Source organism: Sphaerodactylus townsendi, linkage group LG02, assembly GCF_021028975.2.
Source record: "Sphaerodactylus townsendi isolate TG3544 linkage group LG02, MPM_Stown_v2.3, whole genome shotgun sequence".
NCBI classification, from domain to species: Eukaryota; Metazoa; Chordata; class Lepidosauria; order Squamata; family Sphaerodactylidae; genus Sphaerodactylus; species Sphaerodactylus townsendi.
Window position 1 is genome coordinate 112,347,748 of NC_059426.1, and position 26,900 is coordinate 112,374,647.

The 26,900-nt window shown below is 42.6% G+C and overlaps 1 protein-coding gene across 9 annotated transcripts in view; it reads left to right on the top strand.

Annotated features, from left to right (window-relative positions):
• Window positions 1-26,900, top strand: part of HSD17B12 (hydroxysteroid 17-beta dehydrogenase 12) — a 267,862-nt gene that overhangs the window by 214,145 nt on the left and 26,817 nt on the right. For all 9 annotated transcript variants that reach the window (XM_048483647.1, XM_048483651.1, XM_048483650.1 and 6 more), the window contains 2 exons: window positions 1,818-1,893; window positions 26,323-26,433. In XM_048483647.1, coding sequence (XP_048339604.1) covers window positions 1,818-1,893; window positions 26,323-26,433 — 187 coding nt within the window. The remainder of the gene's footprint in view (window positions 1-1,817; window positions 1,894-26,322; window positions 26,434-26,900) is intronic.

Here is a 26,900-nt window from a genome sequence, read left to right on the forward strand (position 1 = left end):
TGTCAGAAAAAGAGGGAACAACAGATGTACAGCCTGTGTCTGTATTGTTTGGGTCCTATTTTTTCTGTGTGGTAGCATGGCAAATATTGGCATTGCATTGTATCAGTTAATTATACCTTAGACTGTTCAGGCTGCTACTTGCTGACAATTTATTTTCTTTTAAAATACATAGATCCCACCATTCTCCTAAGACAAGGGAAATGATTATTAAATATATGGCCACTGGCATTTGGCTGCCTGAAATACTTGACCCTTGAAAATGTGACCATAAAATTGGTCTACATTGCCAGGTACAATTGGGAGATAATGCTTGCTTCAGATGGTGCTTTGGATCCAGTATTTCAATTGGGTAACCAAGGCAAGTAACTCCTATACTTCAATAGCAGGCATTTATTCACAAGTGGCATTGTAACTTCGTCAGTTCATCAGTCTTTGAAGAGATTTAAACATTTCTGAGTATCCATATGAATGCTCATTATCGGTGGTAACTTTGTAAAGCTGATCCAGTTCAGATATGTTACATTTTTCCCTAAATGTTTTACAGAATTTTACAAAGTTATTAGAGTGCATTGATTCATTCCTATATGTTCTTTGTGGTCTCGCTTCAGTCGCTACAAATGGGTATTCTGTACTAGCATAGATGCCCCTCTGTAAAGTTCCAGAGATCAAGGCCTGAAATTCCTTTCCCTATATTTTACAGCCATTAGCTACTCATCCACCATTTCACACTAAAAAAACAACCTTCTTGGGGCAGAGAGTTCCACAACTGTGCTGTGTGAAGAATTTCTATTTTGAATTGCTCACCCTTCAGCTTCAGTTGATTATCCCATCTTCTGGTACTATGAGAGGGGCTGGAAAAGCTTCTCCCTGTCCACTCTTTCCACACCATGTATGATTTTATGAACTTTTGTCATGTCTCCCCTTATTTACCTTTTTTCAGCTGATCAGGTTAAGCATTTTAACACTTATCATAGGGCACTTGCTAGCTCCCTGATCATTTTGGTTTCTGTTTTCTGTATCTTGTCAAGCCCTACATTATTATTTCGTAGGTGTATACCAGAACTGTATTCAGCATTTCAAGTGTGTTCTTACCATAGATTTGTATAATGGCAGTATGAATAGCCACAGATTTATTCCCTGTTCCTTGTCTAATTGTGGCCAGCATGGAATTTGCCTTTTTCACAGAAGTTGTACATGAGTTGACAAAGAGCTTTCCACTACCATCCCAAGGTCTCTATCTTGGTCTGTTGCTGCCAGCACAGATCCCCTCGGTGTATACGTGAAGTAGGGATTTTTTGCCCCAATATGCATCACTTTACACTTGCTCACATTGAATCTCATTTGCTATTGTAATGCCCATTCCAATTTGGAGAGATCCTTTTGGAACTCTTCACAGTAAGTTTTTGTTTTAATCACCCTAAATAATTGGGTGTCATCTTTTTCATTTAAAAATGGGTCTTAATTGAAAATGACCCTTATGCCTGGCAGTTGTACCTTGTGTAGCAAGTTGCAATAGTTGGTATCCTCCTATAGGAAAGGCAGCAATTTTTGGCATGCAATTCTAGAGGTTCGTGGATTTGTTTCTGTACCAATCCAGAATCCCCATAAATGTGACAATATAGATGATTAGTTGAACATCAAGTTAAGGTAAGCAACCTTTTGATGTAAATCAATGTCTATAGCACACTTTCTTAAATGCTAATTCTCTTTGAACCAAATGTTATCATTGCATTTCCTGTTTAAACAGTGATGCTGGTTGATCAAGTACCACAAAGTTACCATTGAGCCCTCTTGGATGTGTTTTTTTCTCATTCCAGTTAGCTCAGCGAGGCATGAAAGTGGTTCTGATCAGCAGATCTCAAGAGAAAATGGATCAGGTTGCCAGTGAAATAAGTGAGTAATTTTCTGTATATTTCTAGATGCATAAAGAAAAACTAAAATGGTAGCTGATGTTAACTGCCTGAAAATGCTGATTATTAGTTCTCCTGGGGGCGGAGTCCATCTCCGCTGGGTGTTTCTCAACCTTCTGTTAGGGAGGCAGGCCTAAACTTTCAATTTCCTGTCCCTGGCTCCTCCTCCTCTTTGTTTCCAGATACTTTCCTGCCTAGCTAGGGAGTGCACCTATAGTGTTTGGCTCCACTATTTTACTCTACTACCTCCTCTTTTCTCTTAATTTCTTCTTATTCTTCTACTACCAACATCTTTGAATTCTTCACCCTGCGGCGGGTAGGTTCTTCCCCTCATTACAACCCCCCCACCCTTCCATGAAAACTAAAACAAAATGGCGGACCGGATCATTCTCACCTCCCAGGCCCCAATTTGCCAATCCCGCGACGGGGAGCCACCAGATCCTCCCACTTCAAGGTCCTTGACCCTAGCGGAGGAAAAGAAGCCAACCCTTGAGGGAAGCCACAAGAAAAAAAGCAAACCCCGGTGACGAAGAAGCCTCGGGCGTCGCTAGCCCCTCCGTTTCAAGCGAGGAGGCAAAGCTTGACATGGAGCAGGCCGGACAGCGCCCGGCCCCTCACGCGAGCTTCAAGCTCCCAGGCGGCAGCCGGCTGCTCCCCCCTCCCTCCCCTCGAGCCTTCACCGGAACAGGACTCGAACAACTTCAGGCAGAATTTATTGATGAGGAGGCCGGGATGGAAAATCAGCTTGAGGAGGATTCTGGAGATAGACCTTTAACCTCAAAATATGACTGCAGCACAATTTTCCCAAATTCTCAAGGCGGCAGTAGCAGAACAGATGCTAATCTGTAAAATACTACCACAACCGCGCCCTCTTCTCAGAGTAGCACCAGCTCTCTCCCATAAAAGCGCACCTCCCAGATCAGGCAGGGGAATCACTAGCTGGGGAAACATTCCTTGAGATGAGACTCTGGAAGAACCAAGAGCACTTTTCGATCAGGAGGAACCCTGAAACATCAGATCATTTTCACCAGATTTTTTCCAAATTGGAAGACCTACCCATGCTAATAAATACAAAACTATCTCAGCCCTGGAATTACAGGATGAAAGGGAGACCCTAGACCCATCCGCCCTTCCACCTCCACAAAACCACGTTAAAGAGCCTAAAGGGGCAAAAAATTTTTCCCTCACACTGACTCAGCCTCCAAATATTTTCCCATCCGGAATACTTAGAGAAAAATTAGAAAGAATGGCAACAACCAGAGGGGCAGCGAGGCTTACCCTCCAACATCAAGAAACTATACCTGGTACCAGAGTACATTAACTCCATGCTGAAAGGGTGCCTAGTAAGGACGCCCAGTAGCAACTACTCAATCAGGAGGACTGGTCTCAAAGATGGAGGCAGCGGCTCCATTAGAGGGCGCCATGGATAAGCGTTCAGATGCTTCACTAAAAGAAGGAGATTACGAATGGACAGCCACAGCAATGAGCGTTAGCACCCTCAGCTGTAGTCGCCTTGCGCCCTCTTAGTCTGGTCAAACAGAGTCATGGCAATGTTACCACCAGAAAGCACAAGCTCAGGAGAAGGCATCCAAGGGAATTCTTTTGCGGAGTCTCCTTCCTAGCCCGACTCCAACCTGGATGCACTTTTACTCGGCCAGATCCATGGCAGCATCCGTGAGCCAGCCAGGCGTAACAGCTAACTTAGGGCATGGCAGGCAGACCCACTCAAGGGTACTGGTGGCAAACTACTCCTTCCAAGGGGAGATGCTATTTGGCCAAGAGTTGGACCAAAGTGCTGCGAAACAAGAGACAAAGAAAATCGTACCCAAATTAGTGAGAGCTTTGATGGAGCCTCAATTCCAAAGAAATACATTCCAGATCACACGCGTTATTACTACCAAGAGCCCCAAGTTAGATCTCCTCCCCGCGACAGAACTGGAGACCCTAACAGCTCAGCACGCGTGGCCGGTGAAACCTTTCTGAAGACCGGCACCACTACCAACCCACACACAAACCAGAGCAGACAAATTGGAAGTTTGACAAATCAGGCAAACAATGGCCTTCGACACCATACCGGGTGGGAGGGAGACTCTCCCACTTCTCCAAACAATGGAGAGGGAACACACACAGACAATTGGGCACAGGAAATCATTTCATCAGGCTACCTCATGAGAGTTTGCTCACATCCCAAAACCACGTTTCTTCCAAGTATCAAACTCCAGGAACCCCTCCACACTGTCCTCGCATGAACCAAGCTGGCAGTCCAGCACCTACTAGACATAAGAGCAATAGAAAGGGTCCCCTCACACGCGAGGAAGTCATTAGGGCATATACTCACATTTTTCACAGTCCCAAAAGGGCCGGGGACTGGAGAGCCATCCTGGACCTAAAATACGTGGGAACAGGCACATCAAACTCCGTCACTTCGGATGGAATCCCTCCGCACCATCACGACGCCCATTGGGAATTCCTCACATCCTGGATCTACTTGGAGGCTTACCTTCACATAATGATCCACTACATCACATCGATGACAATACCTAAAGGTTAGTTTCAAGCGACCAGCACTATCAGTTTAGTGCTTTACCATTGGGACTCTCCACAGCCCAGAATATTCTCAAGGTACTACTAGGCCCCATAACACTACCTCGCCAGACAGAGTTCACGCACACCTATCTAGAGCGATATTCTGGTCCGATCCCCCTCCAGAGAAAGGAGCACTAAGGACATCCGATGGTACTCCTCACCCTAAGACAACACGGGTTCTTAGTAAACACTTAGCCAAAAGCTGACGACACCATCTGAAATGGAACACCTAGGTGCCATCATCTCCACAACAAAATCGACTCTTCCTTCCCCATCCAAGATTACATCGATTCAAGAAAACAAAAGCAATTATACTAGCCAGACAATCATCTACTTTGCCTCACCAGCCTCTTAGGGCTGATTCACTTGCCAGCCATGGACATGGTGCAATGGGCAAGAATTCCATGCCGTCCAAACACAAATCTTTCTTAAGCCCATTCCAACTAGACATCCTTGAGAAGCGGGACCACTCACTGACCCTGGAAACCATCACTGAAGTCCAACCTCCCGGATTTGGTGGACCATCGAAACAACCTATCCCAAGGGAAGACCTTCCCTATTCCCCAAAGCGCCCACAGACTGTTCTGGGGCCGCCAGCCTCAGGAGCTGAGGAGCAACCCTGAACAACAACTTTGTACAAGGGACCTGGACGGCAGAATCTGCACTTCCAGTCAACATCCTAGAGCTTCGAGGCAATCCTCCCTTGCTCTAATACAATTCCATCCACAGATAAAAGAAGTCAACACGTCCTCATGCAGGCGGACTAGCAGTGGCGGCCAAGGTATACTTAAACAATCAGGAGGATCAGGTCCTCAAACCTATATGTCGAGAATCAGCCAAGATACTCACATGGGCAGAGAAAAAATCTAAAATCCATACAAGCAGACCACATACAAAACTAAATGTCTCAGCGGACTGGCTGAGCAGATCCACAATCCAGAATGAGGAATGGTCAATCAACAGAAGACCTTCCTTCCTCGTCTCCCAATGCCAGGGCATGAAATTCGACCTATTCGCTACGGACAATGCACAACTCCCAGCCTTCATGTGAGATACTTTCACCCAAGAGCATTAGCTTGGTAAGGCGCAATGAGCACCATGGCCTCGCTTTACCCCTCCTGTCGCCTTCCCGCCACTCCCTGCGCTTCCCAGACTTCTGGGAGAATCTACCTAGAGAGGCGAGAGTAATACTTATTGCACCACACTGGCCCAGGAGGCCCTGGTTCACCGACCATAGCGAGATGTCGAACAGTCCTCACTGAGACTTCCACCGATACCAAGACCTACTCCACCCAGGGCCCAATGGTGCACCCAGATCCCGGCTGGTTTTCAGCTTCAACAGCCTGGACATTGAGGCAAGAACACCTAAGGAACAAGGGCTACTCTGACAAGATAACTAACACACTATTGGCATCCGCATTAGCCCTTCTACCAACAGGATATATAACTTTGCACCTGGAGAGGAGCCTTCCAAGATGGTCTAGTGGTAAGAAGTCAATCCACAACACCCGTCTAAACAACATCCTGGAGTTTCTCCAAGATGGAGTGGATTAGGGACTTAAAGCTCCATTACGCAGACAATTGGCCGCCCTCACTACCGTGTAAGCCCACTATTCGAGGACTCCGGCATCCGATCACCCTGAAGCTTACTCCAGATTCCGGGGGGGTTCAACAACTTCAACCCAACAACCACAGGTTTCCATCCCACAAGCCACCGCTCCGTTCTCCAGCAGCGCTTACCAAACACCATTCGAACCAGTCCAATCTATCCCCATCCAAATGGCTGCGCATGAAAACTCTGTTCCTCATCGCACTAACATGCGACAAGGCGGATCTCAGAATTAAAGGTCCCTATGGTAAACAAAACCTCTGCATTTTCCGCTCTGACCAAAGTCATGCCACAGACCAACCTTCTTGCGAGGCAACATCTAAATTTCACCTAAAACAGAATCATTGATTCCAAATTTCTCGCCAACCCCAAACACCGCAGGAACACCTGTGGCACAATCTGGGCGATAAGGCTCTTAAAGAGGCATTCATCATTAGAACAGAGAACATCCATGAAACTGAAAGTCTACTTCATCTTGACAGCTCCAAACACTTAGGTCACAGATGTGCCCGGCCGCTATCAGTTCGACCCTCAAACTTGTATCGCAGAGGCCCATAAGACCTAGACTTCGCCAATTAACCCACGGGCATCACGGCGCATTCCATTAGATGTACAGCAGCCAATGCAGCCCTACTGCACCAGGTCTCCAGTAGAGGGACATCTGCAGGCGATACGAGTCTTCACCATCTACATTTACCAGACACTACAGACTTCACTCTTGGTCCAACCTTGGCACAAAGGCGTTGGACAAAGAATCTTGGAACACATCATAGGAGAATGTGGTCCCACCCACTTAGGACACTGCTCTGGAAGGTCCCATGGAGATGGACTCCATGTCAGGAGAAACGGTCCATTGGACACTTACCGTGAGGGCCCGCTTCTCCTGGTGGGCTAGGGAGATTCCATCTACATTCAAACCGTCTATTCAACCCAGAGTCGTTCCAAAACATTCTAACTTTCTGAATACTAGATACCACAAACTCAGAATGCTAGCGACCACATTTGGTCCACAAGTTTACGCCCTGGTTAAGTTACAGTTACTGTTACACATTTTCTATCACATAAGTTCACTCCAGTTACCGGAGAACTGTTTATACTGTTATTCCTGTTCCTAATTTCTTTTCTTTCACTATTCTTAAATACTGCTTTGACAGTCGTACTGGAAACAAAGAGGAGGAGGAGCCAGGGACAGGAAATTGAAAGTTTAGGCCTGCCTCCCTAACAGAAGGTTGAGAAACACCCAGCGGAGATGGACTCCTAGCCCACCAGGAGAAGGGCCCTTCACGGTAAGTGTCCAATGGACCGTTTTCCTTAAAAATCTTTAACAGTATAGTTCATTGATCAACCACAACCACATGCATCAAGCCACATTGATCAACCACAACCACATGCATCAAGCCACAAAACTGTTTAATCAATATGACACTGAATGTGGAATCACAGCAAAACCTGATACAGTGTGGTAACTAACCACTTGAGTGTATGAATTATTTCTTTTCCAGGTCTATAAGTGAATCTGGCCACTTGAAACATATTAAATGTCTTGCTGTCAGTAAGAATTTGATATGCTGCCATGACATGAGTTAATAATTATCTAGCTTCCTTTTTGACAAATTGTAGGAGAGGGCAGCACAATGAATAGTGCTAAATCTGTGCCACAAAAAATGGTACTGCATGCATAAACATTGCTCTTGCAAGTAACTTATATTTGTTCTCTAAAAATTCAGTTGGGAATATAGGACTCCAAATAGCCTGTGCGCTGGCCTAGACAGAACAGGCTAGCCTGATCTTATCAGATCTCAGAAGCTCAGCAAGGTCAACTCTGGCAAGTGTATGGATGGGCAACCTACCAGGAATACTAGGATTGTGATGTCGAGGCAGGCAATGGCAAACCACCTCTGGAAAAAAATAACCTATAGGAGATAATAAGCAACTCCCATATTCAAGTTGAGTTGGCCTCTGCATTTCTTCAAAATGTTATATGGGATATTTTGAAAGCAGTGTACAAGAGCTGTTTTGCCTTCATCTTCGGTACATCTGATATGTGATATGCTTGATAGTTCTAAGTGTTGTTCCTAAGTTTTTATTTCGGTAAGAATGGTGAATACTACCCAGATGTTGCGCTAATGAATGGCATTTAGTTATACCAAGTGAAACAAATAAAAATTTAATACATACATAGAAATAGGCATACTTAAATATTTGGGTCCTAATTCTGTTCGCTTGTTAGGCTTTTCGAAATGGATACCTTGAAATTTGCTAGATTTGCCCATACTTTTAGGCTTCTTTTAACTTGGTTTGCCTTGGGCCTCACTTTTGTAGCAAAAGTGTGTATATTTATGAAGATTAACATATAGTGTACATGTTGATGGATAGTTATATTTTATGGCCTTTTGTTTGGGCAGTCACAAAAGGAGACGCTATTGCTATAGTACACTGAAATAAATCAAAGTAGGTTTTGATTAGGCTGAAAAACTTTTAAAGACTGACATTCTCTGCTTGTAAACAGAAGTAACAGTTGGAAACAAGATTGTATTCAACTGTTGTTCTGTTCCTGAGGTTTTTCTCAGTCTCCCCTACCCAATCCCGCTGTTAATCCCCACTGTGTATGCTGTTCCTTGGGGGCATGAACCCCTGGGTTAAAATTTTGGCATGAACCCCTGTGGTAACATTTTGGAGGTCACAGTGGACTGCATTTGGAGTGGATAGGCAGGAAACATTCTGTTCTGTGAGCCGAGCTCATTGACTTTTGGATGCAACCACAATCACAATCACAATAACCTTTATTGGCATTAGGTATGAGACAGTGGTTATACACTATTATTAAATTATTAAATTTAAAATCATATGTTACATCTATGGATTTTGCTTTCCAACTTGATAGTTCATTAGTAGAAATATAAAATGGATTAAAAGGGTTTAGCCATTCAATTCAAAAACAAATTTATAAAACAGATACCATTTGACTATATTTAAGATCCAACACCAGGAAATATCTGGCACTTCCCGATTTAGTTCTGTTTGCTAAAAGGATATATCCACTCCTCAGTCTCTGGAGATTACTAATTAAAACAACAGGACAATTAAATTTTCCTAATATTAAAATAAGTAAATAAATAACAATGAGCCTATACGTATGCATTTTAAAATAACCCAAGGTGCCATGGCTGAAGAATATTACTCATTTATATATAGTTTATGTTTGCATGATACTGATTTCTTTCAACTTTGCGTTCAGTATCTTTGGCTGAAAATTATCATTTTGAATTTCAATGCAAAACGTTACATTCATACAGTTACACATCTCTTAGGTACATGACCTTTAACAAGTAGCTGGCTAATCTCCCAAGCATATCAGGATCATTACTATTTAGTAATTTTACCGTTGATATTTTGGACGGTTTTTTACCCCTTATCGATGGTAATAGGGCTTCTCTCTGTGTGTTGTATTTTGGACAATAGTATAAAATGTGATCCAATGTTTCGACTATGGTGAGACAGAATGGACATACTCTATGTGTTACGGGCCGCTTCTCAAACCAGCCTTGCAAGAGAGCAGGTGAAAAAACATTACATCTGGCTCTGGTCAGTATCCGTCGTTGGTTGGGATCAGGGATTAGTAATAAGTAGCTGGCCATCTTACCGGGTTCCGGAGTTATACCAAAATACAGTGGGGAGCATGTGGTTGTTGCTTTATTAATTAAGTGTTGAAGCTCCTGATCATATATTCTAAGTTTAATTAGACTGTATATTTGTTGGGGGTCCTTCATCGCCAGCTCTTCCAAAGAAAAGCCCAATCAGGTAAGTTTTCCATTAATTGTGTTCCACCAATCAAAGCTTTTGACTTCAGCTAAGGCCTTATGCAGTAAACTGCCCAAATGTAACTGAAAGCATATCTTTATCCAAAACTTGAAGGTCAGCAGCCAAGCCCTGGTATTTAATGCCCGCTTCTAAACATAGCACCGCATATGGTACACAATGCGGGACTCCGAATATTTTGTATAGAAACGCAGATTGTATCTTTTCTGCTGCATTGCACCAGGCAGTTATCCAAATCGTAACCCCATAAAGGAGTTGCTGCAAAACTTTGGCTTGAAAAACCTTTAAGGCTGAGGGGATATGTTGTTGTCCTTTAGCGTAAAAAAAATTACACACTGCGTTTATTACAGCTGTACATCCCTTCACTGCTGCATTTCTGTGCTGTACCCATTTGGTGTTATAGTGGAGGTGGATCCCTAGATATTTAAAGGATTTAACCTGTTCAATTTCCTTTCCATCTATGAACCATTTGAATGGTTTAAATCTATTAGAAAAGACCATGGTTTTAGTTTTGGCAATATTTATAGTTAAGCTGTTAATTTTACAGTAGTCTGCACATTTTAACATAAGATGATTCAGGCCTGCTCTAGTCCTTGATAGGAGAAGTGCGTCATCCGCATATAGCAGGACGCGAGTTGGGATATTACCTAGGATAGGACTACTCACATTTAGTGCTTTTAAGGTTGGCGCCAAATCATTTAAAAACAGGTTAAACAATGTGGGGGCCAATATGCAATTGGATGCAACCCATAATATATTTGATGGAACTTTAGTGTGGCCACTCCTGGGGAATTGGAAAAGGTATGGCAGGAAGTATGATTTATTTGCAAGGCTGTTTATGGGTACATGTTAGCAGTCTTAATTTGGCAAACTATTCATACTAATGATCCTGAGAATATAAATATAGGCTCATTCTTAAGCATGTTTGTTTGGCAAAGACACTGGAAGAGGGCAGTTGGCAGAACCCCCATCATGAGTGGAAGTGCTTCTGCACTCTAATCTAGAGAGCTGCATTTGATTCCCTGCTCTGCCACTTGAGCTGTGGAGGCTTATCTGGTGGACCAGATTAGCTTGTGCATTCCAATGCATGCCATCCGTCTGACCTTGGACTAGTCACAGTTCTTTGGAGCTCTCTGCCCTACCCACCACACAGGGTGTTTGTTGTTGGGGTGGGGGTTAGGGAAAGGAGATTGTAAGTTCCTTTGAGTCTCCTTATAGGAGAGAAAGGGGGGATCATCATCATCCAACGGGCTCTTTATACTGAGTTGACCATACATAAATGTTCCATTGTCAGTTGACTGTACATAAATAGCCTGTCCTATATAATTCCTTCATATCAGTTTGAGAATTACAGCCAGTCAAGTAAATTTGAACCTAGTTTCAAATGCCATGCCATTTATTTTCATATCTGAATCATTAATTGTTCAATTGCCTTGCATAAAATTGCATTCATAAACTAATAACTTTAAAAGTTCTATACAATAAGCGCTTTTAGTATTATACTGGGCATAAACTTCAGTCCCTAGAATGTAGTTGGCAGGAGTCTGACTTGCTAATTAGTTCATGTCAGTCTTAGTTGTTTTTTTTAATCTGACTTTCTACCAGGAAAGGCTGTTCATCTTTGTTGTCTGTCTGTGCATCTCCACAATGGGACTGTGGTGTAGGCCAACCACAGACATAAATGCCAAGTTTAAGGCTTTTGCTCCTTAGAGAGATCCTCCCCCTCCCAACTGAAAAGGTGGGAACTTTTCTGCCCAAATAGTCATCTGAGGAAGAGGAAAGAGGCTCATCAGTCAGTCATTCTGGAGACAATGTGGGTTCAGGTAATTGCTGATATATGTTGATATATTTAAATTGCAGCCAACAGTGGGGAAGGAGGGAGGGTTGCAAGTATGCACAAAAGTTTACTAGATCATTCTCCAGGAGGTGGAGGACATCTTGCATGGGTGATTCCACACCTCTTTCTCTGGGAGGTAGGAAATAGTTTTCTGTCACTTTCCTCTGTGGTCTGGCTGCCATATTACCTCAGTATTTTTCCTTCCTCTTAAGGAAGAGCACGGCTTTTGTCTAGATGCCTGTATTCTTAGAGTCATTGACTTTTTCCTTGTGTGTCTCTTGTAGCTTTTTACTGTGTCAGTCTTACCCCACCTTTCCATCCTCCTTCAGTGTGTGATTAGGTAAGGAAAGGGAAAGTATTAGCAATAAATTGCATGGGCTACAGTTTCCTGCCGTTTTTTCCGCGATCCAAGATAGCGTATGGATCCTTCTCTCCTCAAAAGGAGAAGATTATGAAGTCTCCTGTAGAGGGAACCCAAGCAGTGACTTTCAGAGGGACCAAATCCCACCGGCAGGCTGACCCAGGGGAGGGCAACGACACCCACTCAGGAAGACGGCAGGCTGACCCAGGGCCCAGGAAGGTTGCTCCAGAGCGGAGGAAAAGGCTCGTGCAGAAACAGAGGTGTCCAGCCTCTCCAGAGCGTACTGGCTTCCAGAGCAAGCCAGTTGTTGTTTCCTCTATCAGGTTTCATCTCTTGTTATGTTATTTCCTGTTTCCAATATTCGATTACATGCTTGGCCAGTTGGATACGGAGGTAATATGGCACCCAGACCACAGAGGGAAAGTGACAGAAAACTATTTCCTGCCTCCCAGAGAAAGGAGTATGGAATCACCCATGCAAGATGTTCTCCTCGCCTACCAGGAGAAGACACTTCATTGGTTAGTATCCAATGGACTGTTCTGATCAATTGCTTAGAATAGACTCTTAGGTCATCTGATGGTGAAACATCTGGTGGGCCTCCCATGTTGTCATCTGGAGGTGCTTCCCCTGCCAAGACATTTCTTCATCCGAATAAAATCTTGTGTCTGTTCAGTGATGCCTCCTTTCTGAGGGGGAATCTGGTAAGTACAGCCCCTCTCTATCATATGGAATGTGTCTCAAAGGTGCAGGAAGAGTTGACAGTGAGTAAGGGACTAGTCTCCTGGAGTCTTCTCTCTAGTGCTTGTCTTCTATACATGAAACCTTTTCTTGGAGGACCATCTCTCCTGAGACCACTGGTCTCATTGGTTCTGAGGGCCTGCAGTGATCCAATACCCTGTGCCACCTGAGGAGAACAATCTGATATCTAGGAGCTAAGAGCTGACTGCCTTTGCTGTGCTTAATCATTTCTGAGGAGAGTAGTTCAATCAGTGTGTGTGACTGGTTGTACTGTACTCAGCCTGTGAGCTGTGTGGAAGCAATAATATACATGGACTGAGAGAATTGGTGGTAGGGTTTATTGACAGGCAAAGTTGAAGAGCCATATATATATAAACCAATAAAGAAGATATCTTCTAGCAAGGAAAGAATTCATACCAGTTAGTTGGTATTGGGTTTTTGCTTTGTTTTTCCTCAGAAGAGAGCGTGATTTATGTTTGGGTTTCTAACTGAGGACTTCATGAAGGTACTTGAGTACATGTACCAAGCAAGTGTGAAGTAATCCATTAGCCAGCATCATCTGACATAAAAGTAACTACTATGTAGGAAACATCTTTATACCATCTAAGCTAACTGAAACTGAACATTTATTTATTTATTTATTTATTGTAGCATTTTTATACCGTCCTCCCCCGGAGGGCTCAGGAACATATTAAGCCTGTGCCTGAAAGACCAGATATTGAATCTCTGTGCCAAAAACTTTTGTTTTTATATACTTCTTCTGCCTAATCTGTTCCTTCTCTCTCAAATTATTTATCTCCCTTTCCCAAATACTCTCTGTTAATAAACCTTTAATTCTGTTGAAGTTTAAAATTTGCCTCAGTATTATTATTTTGTGTGCCTTATCAAGGTGTTTGCCAAAACTAAGGTTATAATAACAGGCATCCTTCACCTTCTGGGTCAGTTACAGAACTGAGGGAGTGCTTCTGTATCACCATATTCTACTATTTCATATGCACCTCAGACCTCAAAGGGAAAAAGGCAGGAAAAATCTGACAAGACAGGTCAGTAAGTGGTTTCCCTGCCTGAAGCGGATGCAGTGCAATCCATGCAGGATCCTCTGGGCAGGTGTCTGCCTTTCAACAAGGCTAAAAATAACATTCATTATCATAAGCATGAGGAACACACGCATACACAAGCAGCATCACAACAATTTTGCAGGAGAACTTTGAAATGAACACAGTATTCTTTTTCCAAGTGCCAAATTACTCAAATTGATGCAAGCTACTTCAATAAAATTAACACTCTTATCTGTTATGAAAAGGGCTTCCTGTGTCACTGTTTCAGTGTATAGAAAGAGAAGAGAATTTTTAAAATTTAAAATTCCTTTAATTTAGATAAAGCTTAACTTCCTTCATTTATCTTTCCTGAAAGAATGGGGTGCAAAATATAAAATGTACTGCTGATTTTAAACAGGGCTTCTTGTCCAGGAGTGTAGTGTAGAGGCTTGGGGCAGGCTCGCCAGGGCCGTGGATGGCAAGCAGCTACTGCCACGCTGGCTTGCTTTTTGAGGCAGTGGGAGGGTGCAGTGGGGAAGCTTGGGGCAGGCTTGGCAGGGCAGCGGCGGCAACCTGCCACTGCATTGGTGTGCCAGTTTGTTGTTTGGGGTGGGTGTAGGCTCCTGGGTTGGGAGAAGGTGGATAGGGACAGAATAGAATGTCGCCCACCGATGGTCACGCAGGACTCACTTCATGAGGCCTGCATACCCATTGGTTGAGGGTTTGTCATCAGACATTCCATCCCTTTGACAATTATGTACAAGGATAGTTCTGGTCACTTTTTCTTAAAAGGTGGATGGGGTGTGTGGTGCATCACAGATCTGGCAAAACTACAGAGAACTATAACCTGGTAGTCATATGAGGACATCCCCATGAGAAAAAATGTGTACCTGTGGAGGGGGGCATTATTTAGGAAAAATGGTGGATATTAAAAATAAAACTTATAAGTTGTTTGGAGAAAAAGGATTTTTTCTTAATGCTTGACTACTTTCTTAATGCTTAATTACTTGACAGTAGATTCAGAAGAAACAGCACCTCACATACTACATAACTGATTTTATAGAATTTACTATCACAGGATGTGATAGTGAGTAGCTTAGCTAGTGTTAAAAAAGTAAAGCACCGAGTCATTAGTGACCCATGGAGTGACATCACATTACGGCATTTACTAGGCAGCAGAGGCGGAGCTACCAGGGGGCCGTTGTGCGTGTGTTGCACCAGGCGCATGCTGAGGGGGCAGGCGGAAAATCGTCCCCCCATGGCACCCCACTCCCCCGCCCTTCCCCACGGAGCCCCGCCCCCACACATACCTTATTAAAACAGTGCAGGCTGGAGAAGTGGCCTGTTCCCTTCAGGCTGAAAACGGCCTGGTGGGTACTACATTTCCCAGGAGACCTTGTGAGCCCCAAGGTCTCATGAGAAGTGTAGTTCCCACCAGGCCGTTATCGGCCTGAAGGGAACAGGCCGCTTTTCCAGGCTGAAGTAAGGTAAGTGTGGTGGGGGGGGGGGATAGTTCACCACAGGGGGAAGACACAGAATGCGCACTCTGGCCCAGCTACGCCTCTGCTAGGCAGACTGTGTTTACGGCATGGTTTGCCATTGCCAGTTGTCTGCACATTACCCGCAGCAAATTTGGTACTCATTTTACTGACCTCGAAAGTGTGGGTGGCTGAGTCAACTTTGAGCTTGCTGCTTGAAACCAACTCCTGTCAGGATTGAATTTAGATCACGAGCAGATCTTTGATTGCAATATTGCAGTATTCTGCGCTCAGGGCTTTATAGATAGCGTTAAGAGGGGATTAAATCAAGATAGGTTTATTCAATGGCAGTCGTGTTTATCTATGCTAGCTAAATGAAACTTCCCATTGTTCCCATAAACAATATGCCTCTGAATAATAATTGTAGGGGAAGAACAGGATTCTTCTTATTGTGCTTATGTGCTTCCAAATCATTTAGTTGGTGACTGAAGAATGCACAGTACTAAACTAGGTATACTTTTTGTTTAATCCAGCAGGGCTGCTTCTGTGCTTTTAATCTTGTTTATCTAGTCATTCAGGTGCTTAAAAGAGAGGCTATGACCTGGGAAATATCTCTGCAACCTTCAGAGGTCTAGCATGTGGGAATCTAAAGTTTTTTGGAGAGTAGATGTTCTTGAAATGCAAGATTGTATCTTCAGAGGAAATGATCTTGAACAGAAACCTTGTCAGCATCCCTTATAAATGCAGGGCAGTGTTACATTGCATTACACTTGCCAAGGCAGATTACTTATATACTTTTAGTGACTTGCATAGAGATGCTTAACATCATAAAGCAGCTCTTCAGAACCACTGTTTCAGTCTGTTTTCAGTTTAGGGTTAGTATTGATAGTGGTCTGCAATAGAATTTGGCCATTTAGGAAGCACACTGCACCATTTGGACACTAAATCGTATCATGGTTAAAACCATTTGGATCGGTTTATCAAATGTCATTAAAAAACCCACAATTGAGTGGCATGAAGGACTGTTTGTATCTCAAAGATTGTGTTTGTATCCTAAAATAATTCAGGTGTGCAGTGGGCAGGGAGAAACGTGGGAAGATCCACGGCAAACATTTGTAGAACCCCACTTCTTTTTTGTGCCCATTGGCAAAAAGGTAGCCTTGCACTGTTGCACAGTAGTAGTAGTAGTGGGGACAAAGTCCTTATCACTTTTCTTCTTGTTCTAAATTGCACCCCACCCCAGTGATGCCTTCCTCGCTTTTTTGTTTATGGCTTCCAAATTGCAGAAATACCACATCATTGGTTGTTAGCACAAATTGGTTTATAGGCCAAATAAATAGATTGTATTTTGATTGCAACGCATGGTCTATTTTAGAACGGGAAAGGTTTTCCAGTAGCTAGAGTGAGGCACTGTATTAAAACTTCTTATGTATCTCTTCACATAGGTCTTGTCTGCAGTAATTGCTGCCAGTAATCTAAGTGTTGTAGTTTATTCTCCTTTTAATTACACTGTTTAGCAACTGGAGCACATTATGATTTCCTCTATTCTGCTTGCAGTAAATGCAAGAGTTTTGTGCACTTGATTGCAAAATTCTGTTTTTTTACATACCAGTTAGCCTCAGAAGCTAAACAAGGTCAATCCTGGCAAGTATTTGTTTGGTAGATCTCCAAGGTATACCAGAGTATCGATAGATGCAGGCAATGCATGGATACAGGCAATGACAAACCACCTCTGAATGCCTCTTGCCTTGAAAACCCCACTAGGGGTCACTTCAAGATAGATGTGTTATTTAACAGCAAAAAATATATATCCAAAAATCCCAAGGTCACTTCTAGTGACAAAGAAGAAGAAAGAAGAAGAATTTCGATTTATACCCCATTTTTCTCTCCTGTAAGGAGACTCAAGGTGACTTACAAGCTCCTTTCCCTTCCTCTCCCCACAACAGACACCTTGTGAGGTAGGTGGGGCTGAGAGAGTTCCGAAGAACTGTGACTAGCCCAAGGTCACCCACAGGAATGTAGGAGTGCAGAAACACATCTGGTTCTGACGTGATCACATAATCGATAAGACTCTGTATTATATTACTTTCAGCAGTATAACTTGCCACTGAATTAGTTTTTCTTATGGCTGTACTTAAAAAAATATTAAAGTCACTGATAAATGGTATATTAATACATGGTCCAAATCATTTATTTACGGTCAACAACCAGAACAACAAAATAAAAATACACAATTCAGCAACAATAAAACATAGATCAGAGATAATACATATTCTGTATTGCTGACAGAGAGGATGTTCGTGGGAATTAAATAATTTATATTAAAAAAATTTCAGTGACTTATGTTTGGAATCCCGTTACACCTAAATTGTGATACAGTAAGTAAAAATATAATGATTGGAGCAGAGATAAAAATTTAAGTATAAAAGGCTCATACAATATTGCTAAAAAGGAAACCTATAAGGACTGACTAAAAGGCTGGACTTCCGGCCATGTCATCTAAAAGTTGAGCGGGTCTAATCTTCCCTTCCCTTGACAATTCGGCCACAGGATATCTCTTTTTATATTTACAGATAAGGGCACAGAAACGGGCCATTTCCCGTGTGATTTTCTGGTTTCTGCCCAACAATGTATAGTCCAGTAAATCTTTGTGATTTAGGCCGGTTAAGCCAGATAGGGCAGGACTAAGAATTTCCTTTTGGTGCTGTTCGTACATGGGGCATTTAAAAAACATATGGTCAGTAGTGTCAATTTTGCCTAGGGGGCAGGGACAAAGCCTTTTTTCGTAAGGAACTTTCCTGTATTTTCCCTCTAGCAATAAGGAGGGAAGAGAGTTGCTTCTGGCCAATGTAAAAGCTCTTCTCGTGTTTCTGTTTTCTAAAAAGAACAGGTATGGTGCATTAATACATGGTTAAACATACGTGGTCATGGATATTAGTCACATAGTGTCAATGTTAAATTACTTTGACTAAGAATAAAAATTGAAAATCTTCATTATAAAAGAAACGAGAAGGCTTGCAATAGTAGTCATTGTTACATTTCTCTGCTAATACACTGACCGCAAGATTTCAAACATGAATGTGTAGCAATAGAGCAGATGTAGCTAAAAATAGCATGCCTCCATCTCCCTCCATAGAGATGTTGAACTTGATTTTCTTCTGACGTGATCACAAGAACACTGCTGCAGTAGGGGCTTAATGCTATTTACGTCGTGATTTTGCATAGTAGCATATCCCTGGGGATTTTTAGACAATGCATCTGTTTTTGAAAGCTGAAATAGAAAGAAAACACTTGCATCTGTTGTTGCGGGGAAGGGGGGAGAAAGCAGCAGGCAACCAACAGTAAAATTAGGTTCATGATTCTGCATGAATGGACAATCATGGGGATGACTTCTTTCAATGGGGAAAAAAGTAGGACTGTGGCTGCTACATTTTTTTATGCATGACTTTTGTCTTTTTAAGCTGGAATCTATTTGTATGGATTATTGAAAACATACATTTCCTTCCCATCTGCTGGTAAAACTAGGAATAATCACTTTGGACAAGTAATGATGCAAACTGGTTGTATTGTTTTATTCTCAAGTATGGTGGATTTTATTATTGATTTTTCTACACACACCCTCCCAAAAATATGTAGTACTACTTGTCAAAAAAAGAAAAGAAAAGGGAACTGTTATGGAAACACATACTGTGTGTTGTGTTTCAGTACCTGGTAGCCAAGTTCTTTTCACAAAAATCCCATCTATTCCAAACAGCTCCCATGTGTTCTTCCAGGCAGATCCGTATAGTGATTACCTCCATGTACTGAACAACTTGTGTGGCCCTCTTTATACAAAATGGCTACCATGTAGAGCCCACATGACATTATCTGCACATAAGAGCAGCCGCTCTTTATAGTAAGCCATTCAGATGCACTAGGTTGTTATACAGATTCTTTGCGCTATTGGAAAAACATACTTGCATGTATTTAGCAGCTGCTGTGCCTGAGTTGCTGCATATGAATGGCTTGCTTCATAGAGCCTCTCCCAGTGAGATGCCATTTCAAAGTGATCTTCACTTGATGGGTGCTTTTTCAACATCTCAACAAATGGGTTTGCATTTACAGAGCATAAGCAAAAAATATCAACCTTCAACAATAGGGGAAGGTAATAAGGAAGAGATGGGTGCAACAAAACTAGCATCTGTTGAAGTTTAGACTGCCAACAGCTGTGCTGGTCTAAAGAAAAATCCAGAATTAAAAACGCTGTGTTAGGACCATAGAAAATGTTCAAGCTTAGTGTTCGTTGAAGGTGAAGACTAAGTGATTGAACCACAGACTGCACAGAAGAATTGGGCTTTTGTTAATATTTTGAAAGGATACAAGCAGCAACACACCTATGTTGGGGATTTCTAAGAATAAAGAGCAACAAAGGGACAAGGATCAGGACACCATCAAGCATCAGAAGAACAAGGAAACTAGAGGAGTTTATTTTTCTTCATAATTGTTACAAGCTATTCTCCTGATGGGGCAGGAGGACATCTTGCATGGGTGATTCCCACCCCTTCCTTCTGGAGACAGGAACTGAATTTTCTTTTGCTTCCTGTCTCCTCTAGTGGGAGTGACTTATCTTCAGTTGTTTTTCTGCCTCAGACAGGGAGAACAGAGTTAGACATAGGCTCTTCAGCTCTACTTCTTTCCCGCTTAAATTCAACATCCTTTCTACTCAAATTATTGATTTTATTCTATTTCTTTCTCATCCCCGTGATATCTCTCCTTGCCCTTTCTTCTCCTTGCTCTGTTTGTGTCAGACACAGCTAGCTTGAGCTGGGGAAGTTTCTCTCCTGCCAAAACCCAACATGAAGAGGAGAGGCTCAGAAGACGCTGTTTCTGCTGAACCAGAGCTAGAAACTCAGATAACAGCAACTTCAGCTTCCGCTGTGCCTGCAGCTGCTCACCCAGGAGTCATAAAATCAGCCTACCCTGAGGCTGGAGCCAGTGTGAGGAACAAGCGTGCCAAAAGAATGTCCATCCCCCCTGTCCCCTCATGGTTCACATGATGGCTGCCCTTGTCACAATTGAGGCTATAGCAGACACCCTGATTGACAGGGCTGTGGTCAATGTGTCAAGCCCTTGGCTAGTAAGCATTCTCAACCTTTATTAAAAAGTTATATGCCCTTCCAGAGTTCACTGATAGCCGCTGTGCAGGTGGTTTATACACAGGTGACAGTGGTGGAGAAGGGTCCATTTGGGATCCCTTGGACAAAAGATCCAAGTTTGCCTTAAAAAGAGCCCATGAGGCCACAGCCGTGGCAATCAAGGGTGTCTGCTAAGGCATCAGTTGTGACAAGGGCAGACATCATGTGGACCAAGAAGTCCTGCAACTTGTTCCGAGCTTGCACAAGAGGATTCTGGATGGCATCCCCAAAATACTCAAAGCATCCTCCTTCACAGCAGATGCTACTTTGGACTCCGTCATCTTCTCCTCATGGGGCATGGTGTGTGCGGTAACAGCCAGACATAACATGAGGCTCAGGGCATGGAATGCTAACCTGTTCTCTAAGGCCATCATGGCAACATGTCCATTTCAAGGGGATATGCTCTTCAGAGGGGCCTTGGGCAAGCTACTTGTTGAGACATGAGACAAGAAAAAAACCATGTTCAAGTTCATAAGACAGGGCAGAAGGTCATCAAGCCCATACACTTCCAGGTCGCACAGGACCTTACCCAGATCCAACAATGATGGAAGGCTTTCCAATTGGCAGTCTTCTAACTATTCCTTTTGAAGGTAACATAATTTCAAGCAGTTCTCTGTAAAGCCTGACAAAACCTCTAGAGACAACAAACAATCAAACAATCTGAGATTCCGGTGTGGGGCTGCTTTCTTTCATTTCAGATCAAATGGGTGAATCATCTATCAGATGCGTGGTCTCAGGAGGTTGTGACTGAGTGGTACACCTTAGAATTTTCAAGGATGCTGCCTCAGTGTTTTATTTCCATTCCCATGTGCAAAAAAAAGGAAAAGGACCCCCACACCCAAGCAGCGATCCAACACCTTTTAGATATCCAAGCCATAGAGATCATGCCCCCAAGTGAACAACATATCAAACTAAATTTTATCTTCTTTACAGTTCCCAAATGGAGCAGAGATTGGAGCACCATTCTGGACCTAAAATTCATGAACAAGTTCATAAAATTGAGGCACTTCAGGATGGAAACCTTCCGATCCATCATGAAGGCCATGAGACTGGGACACTTCATGACCTCATTGGACCTCATGGAAGCAAATCTCCATGTTTCCATCTGAATGTCCCACAGATGGTTCCTAAGGTTTGAGGCCCAAGGGCAGCATTATCCAATTCCAATTCCAAAGCCTTTATTGGCATTATAAATTACAGAGTTAGTAAAAAGGGGCATTTATCTACTAACTGAGACATTAAAATATTAAAATACATTAAAACAACGTTGAACATTCACAACGTTCACGCACACATAAAATAATTTAGCCGTTACTACTATGTGGGCAATGATTGCGCCTGACCAAATAGTTCCTCAAAAAACTTGCAACATTCTCACATATGAGATCACAGGAACCGTTGAGTAGAAAATTCATAACAGATGGTAGCCTGACATCGTTTGAGCTCTCTATCAATGGACAGATGTATATAGAGCGTTACGACTCGTACATTGGACATTCCAATAGTACATGTTGAACAGTCTCAACAACGGCCATATTACATTGGCATAACCTGTTCTCATATGGAGTGTTATTATACCTGCCAAGAGTCATAGCGTTAGGCAGAGCGTTAAAACAAGCCAAAGTGTACGCTCTGCATTGTTTGGGATTGCACAAAATGTACAAATAGTTGGCACAATGGTCTGATCGGACAATTCCCAAGGCCTGTGGAGAGAAGCTTCCCCCCCCCCTGCACCATTTCCAGTTTCTCTCTTTCAACTAAAACAGATTTAATTTCATTATGAATTCTGATGGCAGACATCGTTTGGAACTGGTCAGCTGTTAAGCCCATGTTGTTAAGTTTCTTATCTATGTCAGCCAACCATTTCACAGAAGCATATTCTGATAAGAGTTGATGTATAAAGCTATTGGGTTTGGGCTCAAAATGAATTTGGGTCCAGTACTTAAATGTTCTTATCCATGCCATCAATTCCATGCTATTTTGTCCAGTTTCTCTACGTAGGGTGTCATAAGGGACACACCTTGGTGACCCTAAAATTCTTCGCAAAAAGTATGCCTGTACTGACTCGAAAGGTGATTTAATATGGGTAATCCATATTGGGGCTCCATATAATAGCTGAGGGATTATCTTTGCATTGAAGATTTTTAGAGCAGTGGGGACAAATTGGTGTCCTTTAGAATAGAAAAATCGGAGAATTGCTGCAGCGTTCACCTTAGCTTTGTTCTCTACTTGTTTGCTGTGGGGGACCCAAGATAGGTTGTAGCTGAATAGGAGCCCTAGATATCTAAACTGGCTTACTTGCTCTAGGACATGGTTGTTCACTTTCCAGCTATATTTACGCCTAGATTTTGCAAAGATCATAACTTTTGACTTGTCATAATTGAGCGTCAGCTTATTTACATGACAGTAATCTGCACTTTAGTAGGCTTTTTAAGCCTACTTGGGAAGATGACAAAAGAACAGCGTCGTCTGCATAGAGCAGGGTAGATATATGTAGGGAACCTAAACGTGGTGGATGGCCATCAATTTTAGTTAAGGTTGCAGGGAAGTCATGAAGAAATAGACAAAATAGACTGGGTGCCAGTGGGCAACCTTGTTTAACCCCTTTGTTAACCTTAATTGATTCTGTTAACGTGCCATCTCTTGGAGTTCTTATTTGGCAAGTTGTATTCTTGTGGAACGCTTTAATTAGAGCTAAAAGTCTCTGTTCCATGTTTAGGGATTTTAATTTATACCATAAAAGTTCCCTATCTACCAAGTCAAAGGCACCATTCAAATCTAGAAAAGCAGCATAAAGCTTGCTTTTCCTTGTGCCTACGTATTTGCTTGCAAGATGTTGGAGAATTAGACAGTGATCTAGAATGGAATTACCTGCACGAAACCTGATTTTCTCTGGGCCGAGTAGCTGATGTTGGTCTGTCCAGCTCTTTAATTTTTTCAGTAAATAATTAGCATACAACTTGCCTACGATAGATAAAAGGCTGATCGGCCTATAATTAGAGGGACACTCAATTCCGAGCCCTCCCCTTCAGGTTGTCCACAGCTCTGCGTGTATTCTGCAAGATCCTTCTCACACCCATAACCAAGCTGAGAGAGCAGAGGATACATGTGTGCCCATACCTGGACGATCTTCTGGTAAGATCCTCGTCCAGGCAACAGGCACATTTGGACACCCAAACCACCACCTCAGTGCTACAACAACACATCTTCTAGCTCTCCATTGCCCACACAGAAGCTGGAACATCTGGGGGTCATTATAGATTCCTTGTTGTATCAAGTGCTTTCTACAAGAAGCCAAGGCACAGAGAATCAGGGAACTTGCCATGTTAGTCATCCAGAATAGAGCATCTCCTCTGATGCAGCTGACCAAGTTGATTGACCTACTGATCTCTCAAGTGTAAATTGAACAAAGGAAAAAGAGGAGATAGAGACCCAATTTTTTTTTGCCAACTCAACAGAGTAATTGGTGAAGTAAATGAATCTGGAGAGTATATGACAAGAGGCTTGATAGGAAAGGTAAATTCAGTCTTAGATGTATTTAATTTGCAATGGTGACACATCCAAGAGGGAATATTCAACAGGCAGGTGTAGATGCAGGAAAGGTTGGAGAAGGAAAATTCTGGAGCAGAGACAGAACTAGTGTCATCAACATGTGTGTAGTACTGAAAGCCACCAATTGTGGTGGGGTCATCCAGGGATAGAGAATACTAGAGGGCTAAGAACACATCCTTGGGGGGACTGCTGGGTTGGGAAGCAAAAGAAGATCTTACCACTGTTAGCATTATTGGAAGAAAACAAGCCAAGGATAGTCAATATAATTTCTAGGTTATGATGGGAGATTTCAGGGTTTTGTTCTGTTTTCTAATATAGTTTAAGCTGGGGCCTGAGAAATGATGGTTAAACTGTAAACCATTAGAAATGTTTAAATGTTTTAAATGTTTAAATGTTTTTCCACATGGTGCAGGCTGTACTGTGCCTGCATCATATGGAGAATGTAAGCATGTGGGCCAGTTTGGTCATAGGAACATCTGTCAGCGGCGAAGCTCCCAGGAGGCGGGGGCGCGACGCGCCGGGCGCACGGATTTGGGTCACATGGGGGACACAAAATCCTCCTGGCCCCTCCCCCTTTCCCCGCGCCCCCCCTGTGGCGCCCCCACACACTTACTTTAGAAAACCGAACAGGCTGGAGAACAGGCCTTCCTGTTCTGGTGGGAACTACATTTCCCAGGGTCTCCTGGGAATCACGCTATGGGGGGAATCATGCCAGCCCCCCTGCAGCACCTCCCCGCGGCGCCCCCCACACACTTACTTTAGGAAACCGATCAGGCTGCAGAACAGGCCTTCCTGGAGATCCTGGGAAATGTAGTTCCCACCAGAACAGGAAGGCCAGTTCTCCACCCTGCTCAGTTTTCTAAAGGGAGTGGGAGTGGGGGGGCGCCGCCGGCATGGATGAGGGTGCCCCGGGGGGGAGCGAAAAAGCCAGAGTGCGTACCGGGCGCACTCTGGCCCAGCTACGCCTCTGACATATGTAGCTTCTTTCAGCAGTTTCTGCTGCTGCAGCAGAAAGGATGAGAACTTGACTAAGGATTTCCCTGGGTAGAAGGTTTGGCTGTGTACAGTAGTGTGATGGGTCACGTTTTACGTGCTACATGTGGTTAAACATCCAGGATAAGCTAAAATGGCTTCAGCTTCCTCCCTCTGCCCCACCTGGGAAAGGCTATTTTAAATAGTAATGCATTTCATACTAATAGTATCTTTGTAGAATATGTCTGATGTGGGTTCTTTGACTAGGTCCTCACAAATAAAAGAGGCAATAAGTTCTAAGTACATTCTATGTTTGTTCTGTAGTGCTATGTATAGTGTTCTGGAGGAAAGGGAACACTTCTAACCTATCCTCTGCCTTAAATACCTACTATGTGGTAATTGGTTATTGCAAATAACTTAAATTTTTATGATGACCTTTGTTGCTTTTATAGAAACCTATATCTAACCAGAAGTTATTGGAATCAGTAATATGTCATATTCTAAACATTTCAGGAAGACTTCACCTCTGATTGTGGGAAGATTTCAAGCAGAAGAGAGCTTAAAAGTTGCCAATTACCTGTTCAGTAGCTCTAACTATGTATCATTGTTAGAATATAAGGGATTCATGGGGTGTTCTTGAGGACATTGTAAGACCTGCTGATACTTTTAAGGTCTGCTCAGTTTGCCAGAATTGAAATTTATCACAGTGTGCAAATCTTTCACACTTTTAATAGTTAATTGTCTTAGTAATTAACAGAGGGATTGAAATGACCCTTTCATTTAAATAGGATATATATATTTAAAAACCTTGCAAGAAAAAAATATTAAAACATCGCATTGAAAAAGTTAAACTGCTGAGTAAAGAATATAAGGTTAAATCTAACTGGCTCTCCAAAACCCTTCAAGTGCAAAACCTGGCATATTATAGTAACATATTTTCTGCAGTGTTTTGGGATCAGTTTGTGTACATTTTTTTTCATTTCCCCATTCATTTTAGTGGGAATCAGTCATACTCTGATAACTGTTGTTTGGAGGGGGAGAAGCATAAATCATTGTGGCACAGCTGACCTCATTATCATTGAATATGTGAATATGGTACAATTTAGCAAAAATACTTTAATGGCAACATGTAACTCATAAGCAACAGGTACCTGAGCCATTATCTGATGAAGGTGCATGTAATGGTGATATACTTCATAATGTGAGACAAAATATTCTGTGCTTATTTTTTTATCTCCTTTTGTTTCAGGGGAGAGGTTCAAGGTAGAAACAAAAACTATTCTTGCCGACTTTGAAGATCGAGAAGCTGTTTATGATAAGATAAAAGAAGGATTGGAAGGCCTTGAGATTGGTATTCTAGGTTCGTATTTCACTTGATTTCTACAGTCTTTGCTTTTATATTCTAGGAAAAAGGCAAGGATAACAGGTAAAAATATATATTTCATAGCATTATGTCTTGTTGAAATTAATTTTGAAGTAGTTCATAGAGCTGTCATTAAGAAATGGAAAAATTGTTTTTACTACATATCGCTTGTCCTGTCCAAGAAGGTACTATGGTTTGTATACATACTAAAGCTATTTGTGTTATCCTTACACTAACTCTCCTGTGTTTTCTACCAGTTAGAAAGTTAACAACACTGAGATTAGTCTGTTATTAAGAAATAACTCTATATTCACACTTCCATATCAGTTTTTGTTTGAGGCAAGGGGGACATCCTGGCAAGTTTAAGTACTCTTATTTCCATCATTCTAGGAGGCAGGAAGTGCTTTGCTCTTTCTTCCTCCAATTGGAAGGGGAGTGCTTTTCCTCTTCAGGTTATTTTACTG